The sequence below is a fragment of the Hyaena hyaena genome, unplaced genomic scaffold (assembly GCF_003009895.1).
Source record: "Hyaena hyaena isolate Hyena2069 unplaced genomic scaffold, ASM300989v1 scaffold_414, whole genome shotgun sequence".
Taxonomy (NCBI): Eukaryota; Metazoa; Chordata; class Mammalia; order Carnivora; family Hyaenidae; genus Hyaena; species Hyaena hyaena.
In genome coordinates this window covers 1,569,414-1,582,994 of record NW_024081044.1, presented here as the reverse complement: position 1 = coordinate 1,582,994, position 13,581 = coordinate 1,569,414, and the positions used below count along the sequence as shown (strand labels likewise).

The following is a 13,581-nucleotide window of genomic DNA, read 5'->3' as shown; positions in this document are numbered from 1 at the left end:
CAGGGGTTGAGGGCGGTCCTGTTCCGTCCTACGAGGCTTACTGCTACCGGAACTGCCCTAGGAGTGCTCAGGTTGGGAGGTACCCGACCTAGTTGGAAGAAATACCCGCGGTACTCAGGTGAGGAGTGACCAGAGGGAGAGGCCTCCGTCTTTCACGCTTTTCCCAATCCCCGTCAGTCCATCCAGTTCGCTGATACCACCCAATTTGTCTGATAAGAAAATCAAAGCCCACATTCCTCAGGTCAGCAGAGCCCATCTGCTGATTCGCCAGAGGACAAGGGTCACTTCCCCGTCTGAAGCAGCTGACTTAAGTCACAAGGCTTGTGAAATAAGCCGGTGAATCACCAGAAGGCTCCAGGCTAGAGCCCCACCAAAAGCCCGATTGAGTGGAGGAGCTGGAGCCCACCCCTCAATCAAGCCCACCCCCACCAGGAAGAGCACCCACAACGCACAGAAACGAGAGGTTGCAAAGAACAGCCCGAATGCAAAACTTTATTATTAACTGCTTTCAACGACAACAAAATCGAGTGGATACATCTAGAAACACGGACAGCGTCTCACCCTGCAGCAGGCAGCGGGGGAGGCAGGCAGGAGGGGTAGGCCTAGGGCATTCCCCTCTGCCCAGCAGAAGTGGAATCCCAGGGAAAGGGTCAGCTTCCCTCCAGCCAGCTGCAGGCCCTGTGACTACCTCACTCAGGGAAGCCTAGGACAGCAGCTGAGGGCAGGAGGCTGAGCAGCCAGGAGCCAAGCCTGGGGGAAGGTGGATCGAGTGAGTGGTCCTAGGCTGACATCACCAGGGGGGCGTCATGGGCTGAGGGTTCTGCAGATAGGACATCACCACGGCAGAGATGGACAGCCTGAGACGGGAGAGAGGTGTCAGTCCAGGATGGGTAGGCTGGGGTCCCCCACTCCCGTGGACTCAGGGGTCCTCCTTCTCCTGGCCCCGACTCACATGAAGCTACTCATCATCTGTTTAGTGTCCTCAGAGCTCCGGGAGTTGGCAAAGCTGATGAAGGAGCAGTAGACGGCGACCCAAGCGCACCACTTCAGCTGGGGAAACGTAGGTGGGTGGGCCGGCTCTGGTCAATGAAAGGCACACCAACGAGGCCCCACAGGGGCATTACCCGGCGCTGGTTCCACCCGACTTATTCCACCCGACGCAGCTTGGCCCTCGCCCCCGAGAGTCCCTCCGTTCCTTCCCCCCTAGCCTCCTCCAGGTACCCAGTGTTTGGTCGTGCTCTCTTGGTCTGCGTCTCTGACCCCTCCACATACTCTCAGGCCTAAGAGGACTCGCCTCTGACACACCTCATGATGCTGGGACCGACCTCCCACGTCCCCACCCTGACTTCTCGCTTCCCGCGCCTCTCGGCTTTTTCGGCCCAGCAATGCCGAAGCCCCGCCCACGGCCTGCCCAGGCCCCGCCCCCTCGCCGCGGCCCCGCTTCTTTTCGGAATCCGCTGCCCCCACAGGCTTCGCGGTCAGGCGGAGCTACGCCGCGGGAAACTCGGCGCCGCCCACCTTGAGCATGAGGCCGCACATGCTGAAGATCATGCCGAGCAGGTTCATGTAGTCTGGCGTCGGGTCGTCCAAGGCCGGGTTACACTCGCTCGGCGGGGGCTTGTACCTGCGGCAGGGGCAAGGGTCAGAGGCAACTCAAGTCCCAGCCCCGAGCTAGACAAGCGCTTCCCTGGGCCTCGCCCCACAACCCGAGCCCTGGTCCCATGACGTGGGGTCGGGGAGGGGAGGGGGTCCTCACCTCAGCACTTTGTTCGGCCTCCGTGGGTCCGACATATTGTTAGTGGACATGGCGGGTCGGAGGTGGAGCCCCTTCCGCTGCGGGAGCTGCGGCTTCCGGCGCGGAGACGGAGGGCGGCTTTTAGAGTAGCACCCACAGACTTCGAGCTTCCGTTCCCAGCCGCGGGGGCCAGGGCGCCTCCCGGTCAGGGGACAGACAATTAGAAGAGGCCAAAAATGTTCCTTGAGAACAAGAAGTGGGGAAAGAAGCCTGGAAGCTGGAATCAGGCTTCAGTAGTCCCCACATTATCTCCAAAAGGCCAAAAATTTGAACCGGAAGTGGAAGACAGGAAGTAGGCCGCGGAAGGCAACAAGGTTACATCCAAGCGTGGGTTCCGGGGGATCTGAGTCTTCGGTGCGAACCGACTTAAGGCGGTGGGGCGAGCATCCTGACACAAATGGCTTTCCCTGAGCCCAAACCGCGGGGCCCGGAGCTGCCGCAGAAACGCGTGAAGACGCTGGACTGCGGGCAGGGGGCAGTGCGAGCCGTCCGATTTAATGGTGAGCTCCCTCTTCGTTCCGTGTCTTCCTGCCTCCTGAGCCCCGCAGCCCTATAATCCCTCCCTGGTGTTCCCCAGTGGATGGCAATTACTGTCTGACGTGCGGCAGCGACAAGACCCTGAAGCTGTGGAACCCGCTGCGGGGCACGCTGCTGCGGACGTACACCGGCCACGGATACGAGGTGCTGGACGCGGCCGGGTGAGCTGGGAGCCGGGCCGCGTGCGGGGCCGGGGGCCGAGGTCAGGATCTGAGGTCAACACTGACCTACCTTCCCGCCTGTGCCGTCCAGCTCCTTTGACAACAGCAGTCTCTGCTCCGGCGGCGGGGACAAGGCGGTGGTGCTGTGGGATGTGGCGTCGGGGCAGGTCGTTCGCAAATTCCGGGGCCACGCGGGGGTGAGTACAAGCAAGAAGAGGCCTCGTTAGAGCGTGGCTGGCGGAGAGGACCCGCATGATCGTGTAGGTGGTGACAGGGAACCCTTCCACCCCCCACCCATTACAGAGCAAGCATCCTCTCCCCATGGCCCAGCATGCAGTTTCCCCGGAACCTTTCACCTCCTTATCTCTCGCCTTCGCCTTTGCTTTAACGTGCATCGGGAACCCTGCCTCTAGCCCGCTCCTCCAAAGTCCAGCCTCCTCTGAATGGCAATTCCTGTTTCTCAGAAGGTGAACACGGTCCAGTTTAATGAAGAGGCCACGGTCATCCTGTCTGGTGAGTCTGGGGCCTAGGCAGGGTGCTGCCCTTACAGCTTAAACCTGACCTCACCTTCATGCCGGCCTCACAGGCTCTATCGATTCCAGCATACGCTGCTGGGACTGCCGATCTCGAAGGCCTGAGCCAGTGCAGACTCTGGACGAAGCCAGGGATGGCATATCCAGTGTGAAGGTGTCAGACCATGAGATCCTAGCAGGGTGAGTGGAGCCAGGACCTCACCCCCCCCCCCCCCCGGGTGCCACGGGGGACCACCGCTGCCTCTCTGCTTAGGTTTTAAATCTACCCTTCTCCCCTCAACTTACAAGGCACCCGCACAGTCTGGTCTCTGCTGACTTTTCAGCTTTTAGCCATTCTTGGTCTCATTTCTCTTAATATGCTAAGGATGCTCTCACCCCAGGATCTTTGCATTTGCTCTTCCTCTACCTGGACTCCCTTTCTAATTACTCATAGTGGTTTTTGAATGTTACCCACATATGACTTTTTTTTTTTTTAGTTGGTGCACATGCAGCAGTGAATGAAATAGGGGAAAATCTGCTCACATAGGGTTGGGATTCTAGTTGCAGGAGGCGAACAATTAAAATTCCCAAGCCTGGTGCCCAAGTGTTGCCACAGCCCAGAGGAGTGCCTTTCTCGCCGTGGGGGCAGTTGGGGCTGCCCACACACATCTCCTTCTGGACCACACATGTTTGTCTCCTTGTCCTTCAAGACCCAGTGTAGATGTCACCTCCTTGGGGAGGCCTTCCTAGATTACTTTCAGTCAGCAAGGCTCTCCGATGGCAGAAAGTGCCCCTGGCTTGGTCGCAGCTCTGTCCCAAGGAGCAGCCCAGAGAGGATGCTCAGTACATAGCAGAAACGGGTGGAGTAGGTCCTGATTGGCCCTGGGTGTGTATGTCTCAGAGCCGGCGCGCTGGAATTCCACTCGTGAATTCACTTCAGTGCATATTTTCCATGGCTAGCCTTGAGGGTGAGCATGACCTTGAAGGGTACACAGGAAGGGCAAGCCCAGCCTTGCCTTCAGGGTCCTGGCAGGGTCAGGGAGGGCAGTGGGACCGGAACCACGGGCCTGCTGGCCCCAGGTGATGCTTCAACTGGACCCCTCCTGCAGCTCCGTGGACGGCCGGGTGAGGCGCTATGACCTAAGGATGGGGCAGCTCTTCTCAGACTATGTGGGCAGTGAGTGTGGCCGGGCTGTGGGACAGGCAGGGGAGGTGGGGGCAGCAAACGGGGCCCCAGCCTCACCCACCGCACCCCTCCTCACCCCCCAGGCCCCATCACGTGTACCTGCTTCAGCCGGGACGGCCAGTGCACCCTGGTGTCCAGCCTGGACTCCACGTTGCGGCTTCTAGACAAGGACACAGGGGAACTATTGGGCGAGTGAGTCCTCAGGGTTGTGGCCCCCAGCGCCCCCCCCCCCGAGACCTAGGCCCTTCTGACCCCCCACCCCCACCCCCAGGTACACGGGCCATAAGAACCAGGAGTACAAGCTGGAGTGCTGCCTGAGTGAGCGTGACACACACGTGGTCAGCTGCTCCGAGGACGGGAAGGTGTACTTCTGGGACCTGGTCGAGGTGAGCCCCCTCCCACCGACTCTGTCCCAGGGTGCCTCCGTCCCCCCCACACCTGGAAAAGGGAATGCTGTTCACGCTGGGAGCTGGGAGTGAGTGGCAGGATGAAGCAGGAAAGACATTCCTGCCAGAGGGAACGGTGTGTGCGAAGGCTTGGAGGCGTGGCCCGCATCGGTCAGGGGATGGAAGTGCTGTGGGATGGCGGCGGCGGCAGGGTCCACAGAAGCCACGCCACGATGGGGCCCGAGTTCAGGAAACTTGCACCATCTCGGAGCATCCCCGTGGTTTCTCACCCCAAACCCTGTGAGCCCTGACCTGCTGCATCCGGTGGGGATGTCAGGCTGGGGACAGACAGTTCTGGCCTAATGGGATCGGGGCTGAGGGTTTGCCAGGGAGAGTAGGCCCCCTCAGAGGGCGGAGGAAATGGGGGGGGGGCAGGCGCACTGGAGACGAGGGGCCGGCTCTCTGGGAACTAAGAACGCGTCTCAAGAGTCTGGTAGAGACTTCAGGAAGTCTCCCTGAAGGTGTTTGGCCTGAGCACCTGGAAGGTTGGAGCATCTGAGGGGTTCATTTTGGGGCAGGTGCTGGGAAGCGGTCCGAGGCAGGTGGCTGGAGGTCGTGGGGGGAGAGACGCGCACCCGTAACTGCTCCCCGTCCTCCGCTCCATAGGGTGCCCTGGCGCTGGCCCTGCCCGTGGGTCACGGTGTGGTGCAGTCGCTGTCCTTCCACCCCCTGGAGCCCTGCCTGCTGACCGCCATGGGGGGCAGCGTCCACTGCTGGCGGGAAGAGGCTTACGAAGCGGAGGGTGGCCCAGGCTGAAGCTGGGGACCCACCGCCACCAAGGACACAGACTCGAGGTTCACAGACAGCATTTATTGTAGACGTGCCGCTGACCAAGGAGCGAGGGGAGACTGGGTGTGTGCACTAATAAATAGAGGAGGGGAGGCTTCGCGGGTGCGGCAGCCCTTCAGTCCTCATTCTTCTCAGGCATGAAGGCATCTGTCTTCTGGGCGAAGGTTTCAGCCACAAGCAGGGGAAAGACCAGGGAGGCATCGGCATAGACCTGCGCAGGGGACCTGGGTGAGGCCCGGGGACCTCGGCCACACCCTGGGAGGCTCTGCGCCCCCGCCAGCTGACCGCACTCACCTTGACAGGCTGTGCGTCCACCCGGATCTTGCCCCAGGACACTGCTTCGTCCGGCCTCGCACCCGAGTCTGAGCCGTCAAATTCCTGGGCCGTGTTGATGTAGACGGCATAGTCGGCCCCGTTCCGCTGTGGGGAGGGGCACGGTGGGCTGGGCAGGCAGAATGACGCGGGGGCAGGGGACTAGCAAGGGGTTGAGGGACGTGGCCTGCATGAAGGATGCCCTCAGTGTGGCCCCCTTGCTCCAAGGCAAGGCCCACGTGGTTCATGGGCAGGTAGGGGGTTCGTAGGGTCAACGGGCAGAGGTGCCCCTAACCTACCTGCTACGTGGCAATGGCTCTCCCACGCCTGCTCAGCAGGGCTGCCACCAATTATATAGAAGTCTCTTGCCCTGGTCCAGGCCCCATCACTGCTTACCCAGAACCCACCCCCACCCCCCACCGAAGCCACAGGGCACCTGTGAGCCCCTGAGTCGCATCCTAGAGGCCTGACTCCTGATTTATTTCCCATTCCCCTTTATGGCCTCCCAACTGTTCCTTAACTTAGTTCTGGCACCTCAGAGCCTTTGCTCTGGCTGTTTCCTCTGCTCCCAGGCTGGATTTCCCAGAATTTCCCTTTCCTGAAGAGTACTCCTTTCTTGTGCTATCTTGTCATCCCTCAGTTTTTCCCACAGCAGTTACTGCCACCTGGCGTGCATGGCACTGGTCTCCTGCCCATCTCCCTGACGAGAACCTCAGTCTGGGAGGGCAGGGATTGTGGCCTGTCTGGTCCACAGCTGCCTCCCTGGCACGTGGCACAGGCCTGGGACTCCGGCCTGTGTGCCTGGCAAGCCCGAGTGCCGCCCTCCCTAGGGCCCAGGCTCTAGGCCCACTCACCATGAGGTTGGCGTTGGCAATGTGGTGCTTGACCACACCCCCGCCCAGGATGATCATGCCGGTGCGCTTGGCGAAAATGGCCTGCGTGTTGATGAGCCTCAGGTCTGGGAGGAGAGCGCTGGGGTCAGGCCGTGGGCCCAGCCAGCCCTCCCCCCCAGCTCCTCTGTGGCCCCAGCACCTCACCCTCAACGATGTCCAGGACCAGGCCTGGCTTCTTGTAGGAATGGAAGAAGATCATGTCGCCCAGGGAGCCATCTGTGAGCGCCGGGCTCAACACGGGGATGTGGTTCTGGGAGACAGCAAGACAGGAGAGCAGCTGGACTTCAGGGGGGGTGCGGGGGCTGAGGGCTGGTCCCCATCCCAACAGCGTCCCCTCCTCTGCCTGATTATGGGCAGAGTGCTTGCGTTCCCTGGGGCCTCCGTTTCCTCAAAACTCAGGTGCTGCAACAGCACCTCACTCACAGGTGACACATATGTGAGGAAGGCCGGCAGATGCTAGGATGGTGTCTGACAGTGGTGTCGCCCGGTTACTCCGACTGCTGGAGCTCCGCCTCTGAGGAGTGTGGGACCACGTGCCCTGCCCCATGATGGTTGCTAGGCGCGACCCAGACAAACAGCCTCCCCTTGGCATCACGCCCTCCTTCACCTGAGACCCTATTGGCTCCCCAGGTGGCCATGAAGATGACACCAGCTAACCGGGGCCAAGGCCGGTATCTGCCCCGCCCAGGCCCTCACCTTCTGAGCCCAGTAATACACGGATTCTGGGTTGTTGATCTCCTTGCCCAGCCGGGCGATCATCTTGGAAGGTGTCCACTTCACACCCTAGGAGGAGACATTGGCTTCCAGCAGCAGGGCCTCCCCGGGCTCCTACCATGCCTGCCCCCCCCAGGTCACTCCTGCCCCACCTCTGTGTTCTGCTCCAGCACCATCTGGTCCAGAATGGGCATCACCCAGTCCTCAAATTTGCAGTAATTGTCATTGGGCACCAGTAGGTTTCCAATCCTGCGAACATGAGGCATGTGAGCATCGGGTCTCAGGACCCTCAGCCCGGCTCCCTTGCCCAGCACCCCCCGGGGTCTCCACCTGTTGATCCCATTCTCACGTAGCTCCTTCCCCCTGAGACTGAAATCGCCCAGGTACGTGGGTGCCAAGCACTTGATGAAATCCTCCTCCACGCCGCCAGCTGTGGTCACTAAGACGTCCACCTGCAGCCACAAGTCAGTGAGGTTGGCGGGAGAAGAAGGGCCCTGCCCGCCTCCCAGGCAGGGCTCGTAATTCCCAGCCCTCATCCAGTGACCCTTGGGGGAAGCTCTACTACAAAACAAAACTAGATCATGTCCCTCTGCTTAAAACTGACCCTGTGGGGGCACCTGGGCGGCTCAGTCAGTTAACTGTCTGGCTCTTGATTTCGGTGCAGGTCATGATCTCACAGTTCATGGGTTCAAACCTCGCGATGGTCCCTACGCTGACAGTGGTGAACCTGCTTGGGATTCTCTCCTCTCTGCCCTTCCCCAGCGTGCTCTCTCTCTCTCTCTCTCTCAAAATACATAAATAAACTTAAAAAAAAAAAAAGTGACCCTGCCCCCCCATGTCATTTAAATGATCAATCATCTTGCCCCTAAGACCAAGGCCGCAATCCCACCAGGTACCCACCATGTTGTGTTGCACGAGGTAACGGATGGTCTCACGGAGGCCTGAACTGATGAGATTGGATGTGTAGCCCAGAAAAATGGTGCAGCCCGTAAGTGGGCGGCGGCTCTGGGTCAGGTCCGCATGATGGTCTTCATCCTGCGACAGCGGCTCTAGTTTCTTCTCTATCTGGGTGTAAAGGAGAGGTCCAGTTACCCTCACCCTCTGGCCCCAAACTCTAGCCGGAGGACTCGCCCCCAGGTCCCCAACCAGGGATAGGGGACCACTTCTACCCGGAACACCTGGAACCAGAAAACGAACGCCCCCTGTGCAGGCTCCGCCCCATTCACAGTCCAAATCTTAGGGCACACGCTCAGGTTTTACCCCTCTTTCAAGGAATCAGAGCGCATGACCCTTGCGGGCCCGGCCTCCTTCCCTATCGGAAAAAGCAAATCCCAGCTCAGACCCTGTCCTGACTTAAGCTCCTCCTCAACCGCACCGTCCAGAACTCTTTCACTGGTTACCTATAACCCGCCCCCTATCTAGAATCAGTCCCAACCTCATTCAGAAAGTAGGGTGCGACGCGGGTGGAGGGACCACGTCCCCTTCCCAGCTCGGAAACTCCCGCCCAGAATGGGCCCTGCCTCTCTCCACCTATTGGGCCGCCCAACAAAGGACACTCCTCCTTCTCCAGGGGAGCCCCCGCCTCCGTCAAGTACTGCGTTGCCGCTACTGGTGGCCACACCCCCCTCCATCCAGGAAGTCCCGCCCCAGGCATCACCATGGCGTTGACTTGCTGTACTGCGCGCCCGAAGTTGGTGGCCTGGAAGCCGGTGGTGCCGAAGGCCTCCAGTAGCGCACGGTAGTCCACGCCGCGGTTGAAGTCGTAGCCTCGGACTTGGGAGCTCTCGGACGGCAGCGCCGAGCTGTGCTTCAGCACGGCGGCCAGCGCCGCTGCAGGTGCCTCCCCCTCCGGAGGGCCCTCCATGGCCCTGCGGCCGCACTCTCAGGTCACAGCCGCCCCAGGCCGGGCCTCCGGCGGCCTCGAGACGCGCTAAGCGCCGGCACGCGGCTCTGCAGCACAGTGCAGGAAGTCGGGCTCGGGAAAACCTGCGGAAGGGGACGGGAAGTTGCTCGGTCACATGACTCTCTCGGACTCCCGTAATCCAGGGCGCGTCCATCTTGCGCGTGCGTTCCGTAATACGGAAGCCGCGAGGAGCCGTTGTTCCCCGCTTCGCGTCCTGTCGGCCCGAGATGAAGAGTTCTACTTTTACTGCCGCCTGCTGGAGACCCCCGCGTTGCGCGGCGCTTTCCCGTTCGTTTCTGTTCCATTAGGGGAAAAGGATGGCTTCTTAGACAGGATTCGAGTTATCGGGAGAGGTCACATAGTGTCTGCCTCTGGGCGTCTTTTATCAAATGGTTTAGTGATCCCTGTGCGTGCCTCACAGGTCTCCAGAGACTCCACAAGCTGCCTAACTCTGGCCTTCCCCTGGCAGCTACGGCTGTCACTTCTTCCAGGAAGCCTTCCCTGACCTCTCTCAGAATAAGGGACCGCCTCTGAGATCGAAGGCTGACACCTCGCTGCAGCAAGACTGTGAGACCTGCGAAGGTGGGGTCTGTAGGTTAGGGGTCCTCATAGCCCTGGACAGGGTCTGGTCCAGGGGGATTCTTTTAACAAGTCACTCTACAATTTATGGGGTCTGTACTATACGTTGAGCTCTGGGTTTGGCGCTGCAGCTTTATCAGCGAGTGAGATGCAGACCTTGCCCTACTGGAGTTCACAGTTTCGGGAGCTAGAAAGGTGACAACAATGGTGGTTAAGTGTTACTGGGGATTCAGAAATGATGGTGTGTCTCTGAAGTAAGGATGGATGGAGAGGTAACCCGGTGGCCTTATTTGCAGGGACAGGGTGTTAGGGAAGGACACCGTGGAGGTGACATTTAAGCCAAGGCCAGAAGGCTGAGAAAGGCCACATATGTGAAGATTTGGGGAGGCCATTTCCCCATCATCCCCAGTTGGGAAAGAGAACTGCCAGTGCAAAGGTCCTGAGGCCAGAGATTAGCCTACTTAATCGGAGGAAGAGAACATCATCCTTGACATCTTTGACAGTCTCCACTTGTATCTCCTAACCCTGATCTCCACTTTCCTCCTAACCCTGATCTCCCTGAACTCTTTCACACCTCATCAAGGAGCCCTCAACTCTGCAAATGAGCACTCCACACACCTGGTGGGCTCAAAACTGGGGACTTGAACTTGATGTCTCTCCTTCTCTCACACCCACATCCATCCCTCAGCACATCCGCCAAGTTCTACCCACAAAGTAGGTCCCGAATCCAGGTGCCTTTTTTTTTTTTTTAGCTAGAATTGACCTAGAACACTATATTAGTTTCAGGTGTACAACTCAAGGATTGGGTATCTGTATCCAGGTGCTTCTCTTCATTCTCCGCCTCCACACTGGGCTACCTTCCATCTTCCAGCTTTGGCCAGAGAGCTCATTAAACAGAGCCAGATACAGCATTCCTTTTTAAATGTTGTTATTGTTTAGAGAGAGACAGCACGAGAGCAGGGGAGAGGGGCAAAGGGAGAAGGAGGGAGGGAGGGAAGGAGAATCCAAAACAGGCTCCATGCCCAGCACAGAGCTGGATGCCAGGCTTGATCCCACGACCCTGGGACCATGACCTGAGTGGAAATCAAGAGTCAGACTCTGGGGGCACCTGGGTGGCTCAGTCGGTTGAACGTCCGGCTTCGGCTCAGGTCATGATCTCACGGTTCGTGGGTTTGAGCCCCGTGTCAGGCTCTGTGCTGACAGCTAGCTCAGAGCCTGGAGCCTGCTTCACATTCTGCGTCTCCCTCTCTCTCTCTGACCCTCTCCTGCTCATGCTGTCTCTCTCTCAGAAATAAATAAGACATTAAAAAAAAAAAAGAGTCAGACTCTGTACTGACTGAGTAGCCAGGCACCCCCACCAGGTTTGTGTGTGTGTGTGTGTGTGTGTGTGTGGTAAAATATATATATAATCTATTATCATAATCATTTTTAAATGTTTATTTCCTTTTGAGAGAGAGAGAGCACGGGAGGGGCAGAGAGAGAGGGGGACAAAGGATCCAAAGCAGGCTCTGCACCGACAGCAGAGAGCCTGCGGTGGAGCTTGAACTCACGAACCATGAAATCATGACCTAGCTGAAGTAGGACACCCAACCGAATGAGCCACCCAGGTGTCCATAGTCATTGTCAAGTGTACAGTTCCATGGCATTAAGCACATTCACACTTTTGTACGAACATCACCATACATTTCCAGAACTTTCTCATCTTTCCAAACAAACTCGGCCCCATGAAACACGAACTCCTCACCCTGTCCCCCAACCCATGGTTCCCACCATCTACTTCCTGTCTCTGTGGATTTGACTCCTTTGGGGGCCTTACATAGACAGGATGGTACATTATCGGTCATTTTGTGACTAGCTTATTTTACGTAACACAACGTTCTCAGCTGCATCCGTGTTGTAATGTGATTTATTTTTTACCAGATCCTGCTGGATGCCCTGAAGAGAACGGGGGGCAGGGGGAAGGATGGAGCAGGGGAGCCCCGAGCAGAGGTGAGTCACTGGCCCAGGCCAGCAGAGATGGCCCAGGCCAGCAGAGATGGGAGCAGCCCCTGAGAGACACCAGCAGGCGTGGAGGGAAGTGACCAGCCTGAGAACCTAATTTGAAGCTGATCTAATGGTTCCTGGGAAAGGCTCACGTATGGGGACACCAGAAAGAAAGGATTGAAGGGGTTCAGGGTTTGGGCCAGGGCAGTTGGGTGGATGGTGGTGAACATAGGGGCAGAAGATCGGGGCGGCGGAGGGGAGAGATTCTGGAGCCCAGCTTCGGCCGAGTTAGGTGGCCCCCGGGACATCAGTATGACACACGGAAAAGCGGGAAGGTCTTTGGGTAGATGGGGAATCAGGGAGGGACTGGGATGGGGCCGTAGGCAGAGGATGGAGTCGTCTGTGGGTAAGATCCCGGGGGTGAGCTTAGATGGAGGAGGAGAGGCAGGCCCGCACCTGAGCCGGGGTACGCTCTCTACGTGGTGGGGAGCAGAGGCCAGGAACCCCGCAATCCCCTTAGCCAAGGTGACATGTGACACCAGGGCAGCACTGGGTCCCCTGGGGCAGGGACTCCCTCAGCTGAGGCAGCTGCTGCCGCTGCTGCTGCTGACATTTCACTCCATGAGTGTCCAGGCTTCAAAGTCTCTGCAGGGGTGAGGGAGGGAGCGGAGGGGGCTGAGAGGCCAGGCGGGCAAGGGAAGGAGCCAGAACGGGGCTGCTGGAGGACAGAGCAGCCAGGAATCCGCCCGCGTCCTCAGCTGAAGTATGTGGTCCTGACGGGGGCCGCCACCCCCTCCCCACAGTCCCCAGAGGACACAAGAGGCAGTTGGGAGGCTCTCAGGGAGCCCCTAGGGCTCGGGTCTGGAACCGAGCCCGCTGCCTCTGACCCTGCTCGCTTTCCTGCAGATGTCCAGCAAGGTGGCCATCGGCAGCGACATCGGGCAGGCCCGGCGGGCCGTGGAGCAGCTGCGGATGGAGGCGGGCATCGACCGCGTGAAGGTGAGGGCCTGCGTGGCCTGGGCATGTCCGGGAGAGGGGGGCAGGCGACAGCCCGGGTCTGGCTGACCAGGCTGGCCTGCAGGTGTCCAAGGCGGCCGGCGACCTGCTGCAGTTCTGCGCAGAGCAGGCCAAGAGCGACCCCTTCCTCGTGGGCATCCCGGCGGCCACCAACCCCTTCAAGGAGAAGAAGCCCTGTGCCATCCTGTAACCCGCGGCCCCGACCGCCCAGGAGCCCTCAATAAAAATGAAGTGAGTGATCCTCGGATGTGGCTTGGCCAGGCTCTACCGGGGGCAGAGGGGGACTGCAGACCTGGCCCAGCCTCCCCCCCACCCCCCGCCACTCCAGGGTCATGGCCACCACAGCACGCACACCTAGACCCCCGGATGGAAGGGTGTGCGCTTCCCCCAGCCCTCCTGCTCCCCTCCCCCCGCACCTCCGGGGTAGCAGTAGCAGATCCCCCTCCCGCTGCACAAACGCGCCGAGGGTCAGAGTCCCACTCCGCGTGCTGGCACACGTCACACATGCCTTCATGGCCCACAGCCCACAGGTGCCAGGATGCCAACAGGCACACGTCCTCAAGGGCCTCCTCCTTCCTCACACCCCCACATCCGCCGGCACACAGATATGCAGACAGGGTCACCTCCCGGCTGGCACACAGACACACGTGATCACAGAAACGCACTGCACTGGAGCGCGCACAGGCACACCCGGACGGAAGCGGTGGCTGCCACCAAGGCTTTCACGAGCATCTCACAGACTGCGCCCCCCCCA

General features: G+C 59.6%; 4 protein-coding genes across 4 annotated transcripts; 2 read left to right on the top strand and 2 right to left on the bottom strand.

The window, feature by feature from the left end:
- Positions 1–468: 468 nt before the first annotated feature.
- Positions 469–1,866, bottom strand: WDR83OS (WD repeat domain 83 opposite strand). The gene is made up of 4 exons (XM_039252295.1): positions 1,757–1,866; positions 1,519–1,624; positions 953–1,050; positions 469–857 (listed from the first exon to the last, which is right to left on the bottom strand). Exons 1-4 carry the CDS (start codon positions 1,804–1,806, stop codon positions 791–793), a joined length of 321 nt encoding a protein of 106 aa, XP_039108226.1. The 5' UTR covers positions 1,807–1,866; the 3' UTR covers positions 469–790.
- A 95-nt stretch (positions 1,867–1,961) lies between these two features.
- On the top strand, positions 1,962–5,536 carry WDR83 (WD repeat domain 83). Its single transcript, XM_039252294.1, has 9 exons — positions 1,962–2,295; positions 2,373–2,493; positions 2,585–2,690; positions 2,958–3,006; positions 3,080–3,206; positions 4,115–4,182; positions 4,275–4,383; positions 4,463–4,577; positions 5,244–5,536. Exons 1-9 carry the CDS (start codon positions 2,193–2,195, stop codon positions 5,391–5,393), a joined length of 948 nt encoding a protein of 315 aa, XP_039108225.1. The 5' UTR covers positions 1,962–2,192; the 3' UTR covers positions 5,394–5,536.
- DHPS (deoxyhypusine synthase) lies at positions 5,433–9,307 on the bottom strand. The gene is made up of 9 exons (XM_039252293.1): positions 9,003–9,307; positions 8,246–8,410; positions 7,676–7,797; positions 7,498–7,594; positions 7,328–7,414; positions 6,776–6,881; positions 6,593–6,696; positions 5,721–5,846; positions 5,433–5,637 (listed from the first exon to the last, which is right to left on the bottom strand). Exons 1-9 carry the CDS (start codon positions 9,207–9,209, stop codon positions 5,542–5,544), a joined length of 1,110 nt encoding a protein of 369 aa, XP_039108224.1. The 5' UTR covers positions 9,210–9,307; the 3' UTR covers positions 5,433–5,541.
- Positions 9,308–9,348: 41 nt separating this feature from the next.
- Positions 9,349–13,046, top strand: GNG14 (G protein subunit gamma 14). Its single transcript, XM_039252296.1, has 3 exons — positions 9,349–9,830; positions 12,717–12,809; positions 12,892–13,046. Exons 2-3 carry the CDS (start codon positions 12,717–12,719, stop codon positions 13,015–13,017), a joined length of 219 nt encoding a protein of 72 aa, XP_039108227.1. The 5' UTR covers positions 9,349–9,830; the 3' UTR covers positions 13,018–13,046.
- Positions 13,047–13,581: the final 535 nt, after the last annotated feature.

Bases quoted from the DNA above. Each gene is read 5' to 3' on its own strand.
- WDR83OS (XM_039252295.1), bottom strand. From the start codon at position 1,806: ATGTCCACTAACAATATGTCGGACCCACGGAGGCCGAACAAAGTGCTG. The intron at 1,051-1,518 runs GTGGGCGGCGCC...ACGTTTCCCCAG, and splicing joins TGTGCGGCCTCATGCTCAAG to CTGAAGTGGTGCGCTTGGGT. The intron at 858-952 runs GTGAGTCGGGGC...CTCCCGTCTCAG, and splicing joins CAGATGATGAGTAGCTTCAT to GCTGTCCATCTCTGCCGTGG.
- WDR83 (XM_039252294.1), top strand. From the start codon at position 2,193: ATGGCTTTCCCTGAGCCCAAACCGCGGGGCCCGGAGCTGCCGCAGAAA. The intron at 4,384-4,462 runs GTGAGTCCTCAG...CCCCACCCCCAG, and splicing joins ACAGGGGAACTATTGGGCGA to GTACACGGGCCATAAGAACC. The intron at 4,578-5,243 runs GTGAGCCCCCTC...TCCGCTCCATAG, and splicing joins ACTTCTGGGACCTGGTCGAG to GGTGCCCTGGCGCTGGCCCT.
- DHPS (XM_039252293.1), bottom strand. From the start codon at position 9,209: ATGGAGGGCCCTCCGGAGGGGGAGGCACCTGCAGCGGCGCTGGCCGCC. The intron at 5,847-6,592 runs GTGAGTGGGCCT...CCCTCCCCACAG, and splicing joins TTGCCAACGCCAACCTCATG to CGGAACGGGGCCGACTATGC. The intron at 5,638-5,720 runs GTGAGTGCGGTC...TCCCCTGCGCAG, and splicing joins TGGACGCACAGCCTGTCAAG to GTCTATGCCGATGCCTCCCT.
- GNG14 (XM_039252296.1), top strand. From the start codon at position 12,717: ATGTCCAGCAAGGTGGCCATCGGCAGCGACATCGGGCAGGCCCGGCGG. The intron at 12,810-12,891 runs GTGAGGGCCTGC...GCTGGCCTGCAG, and splicing joins CGGGCATCGACCGCGTGAAG to GTGTCCAAGGCGGCCGGCGA.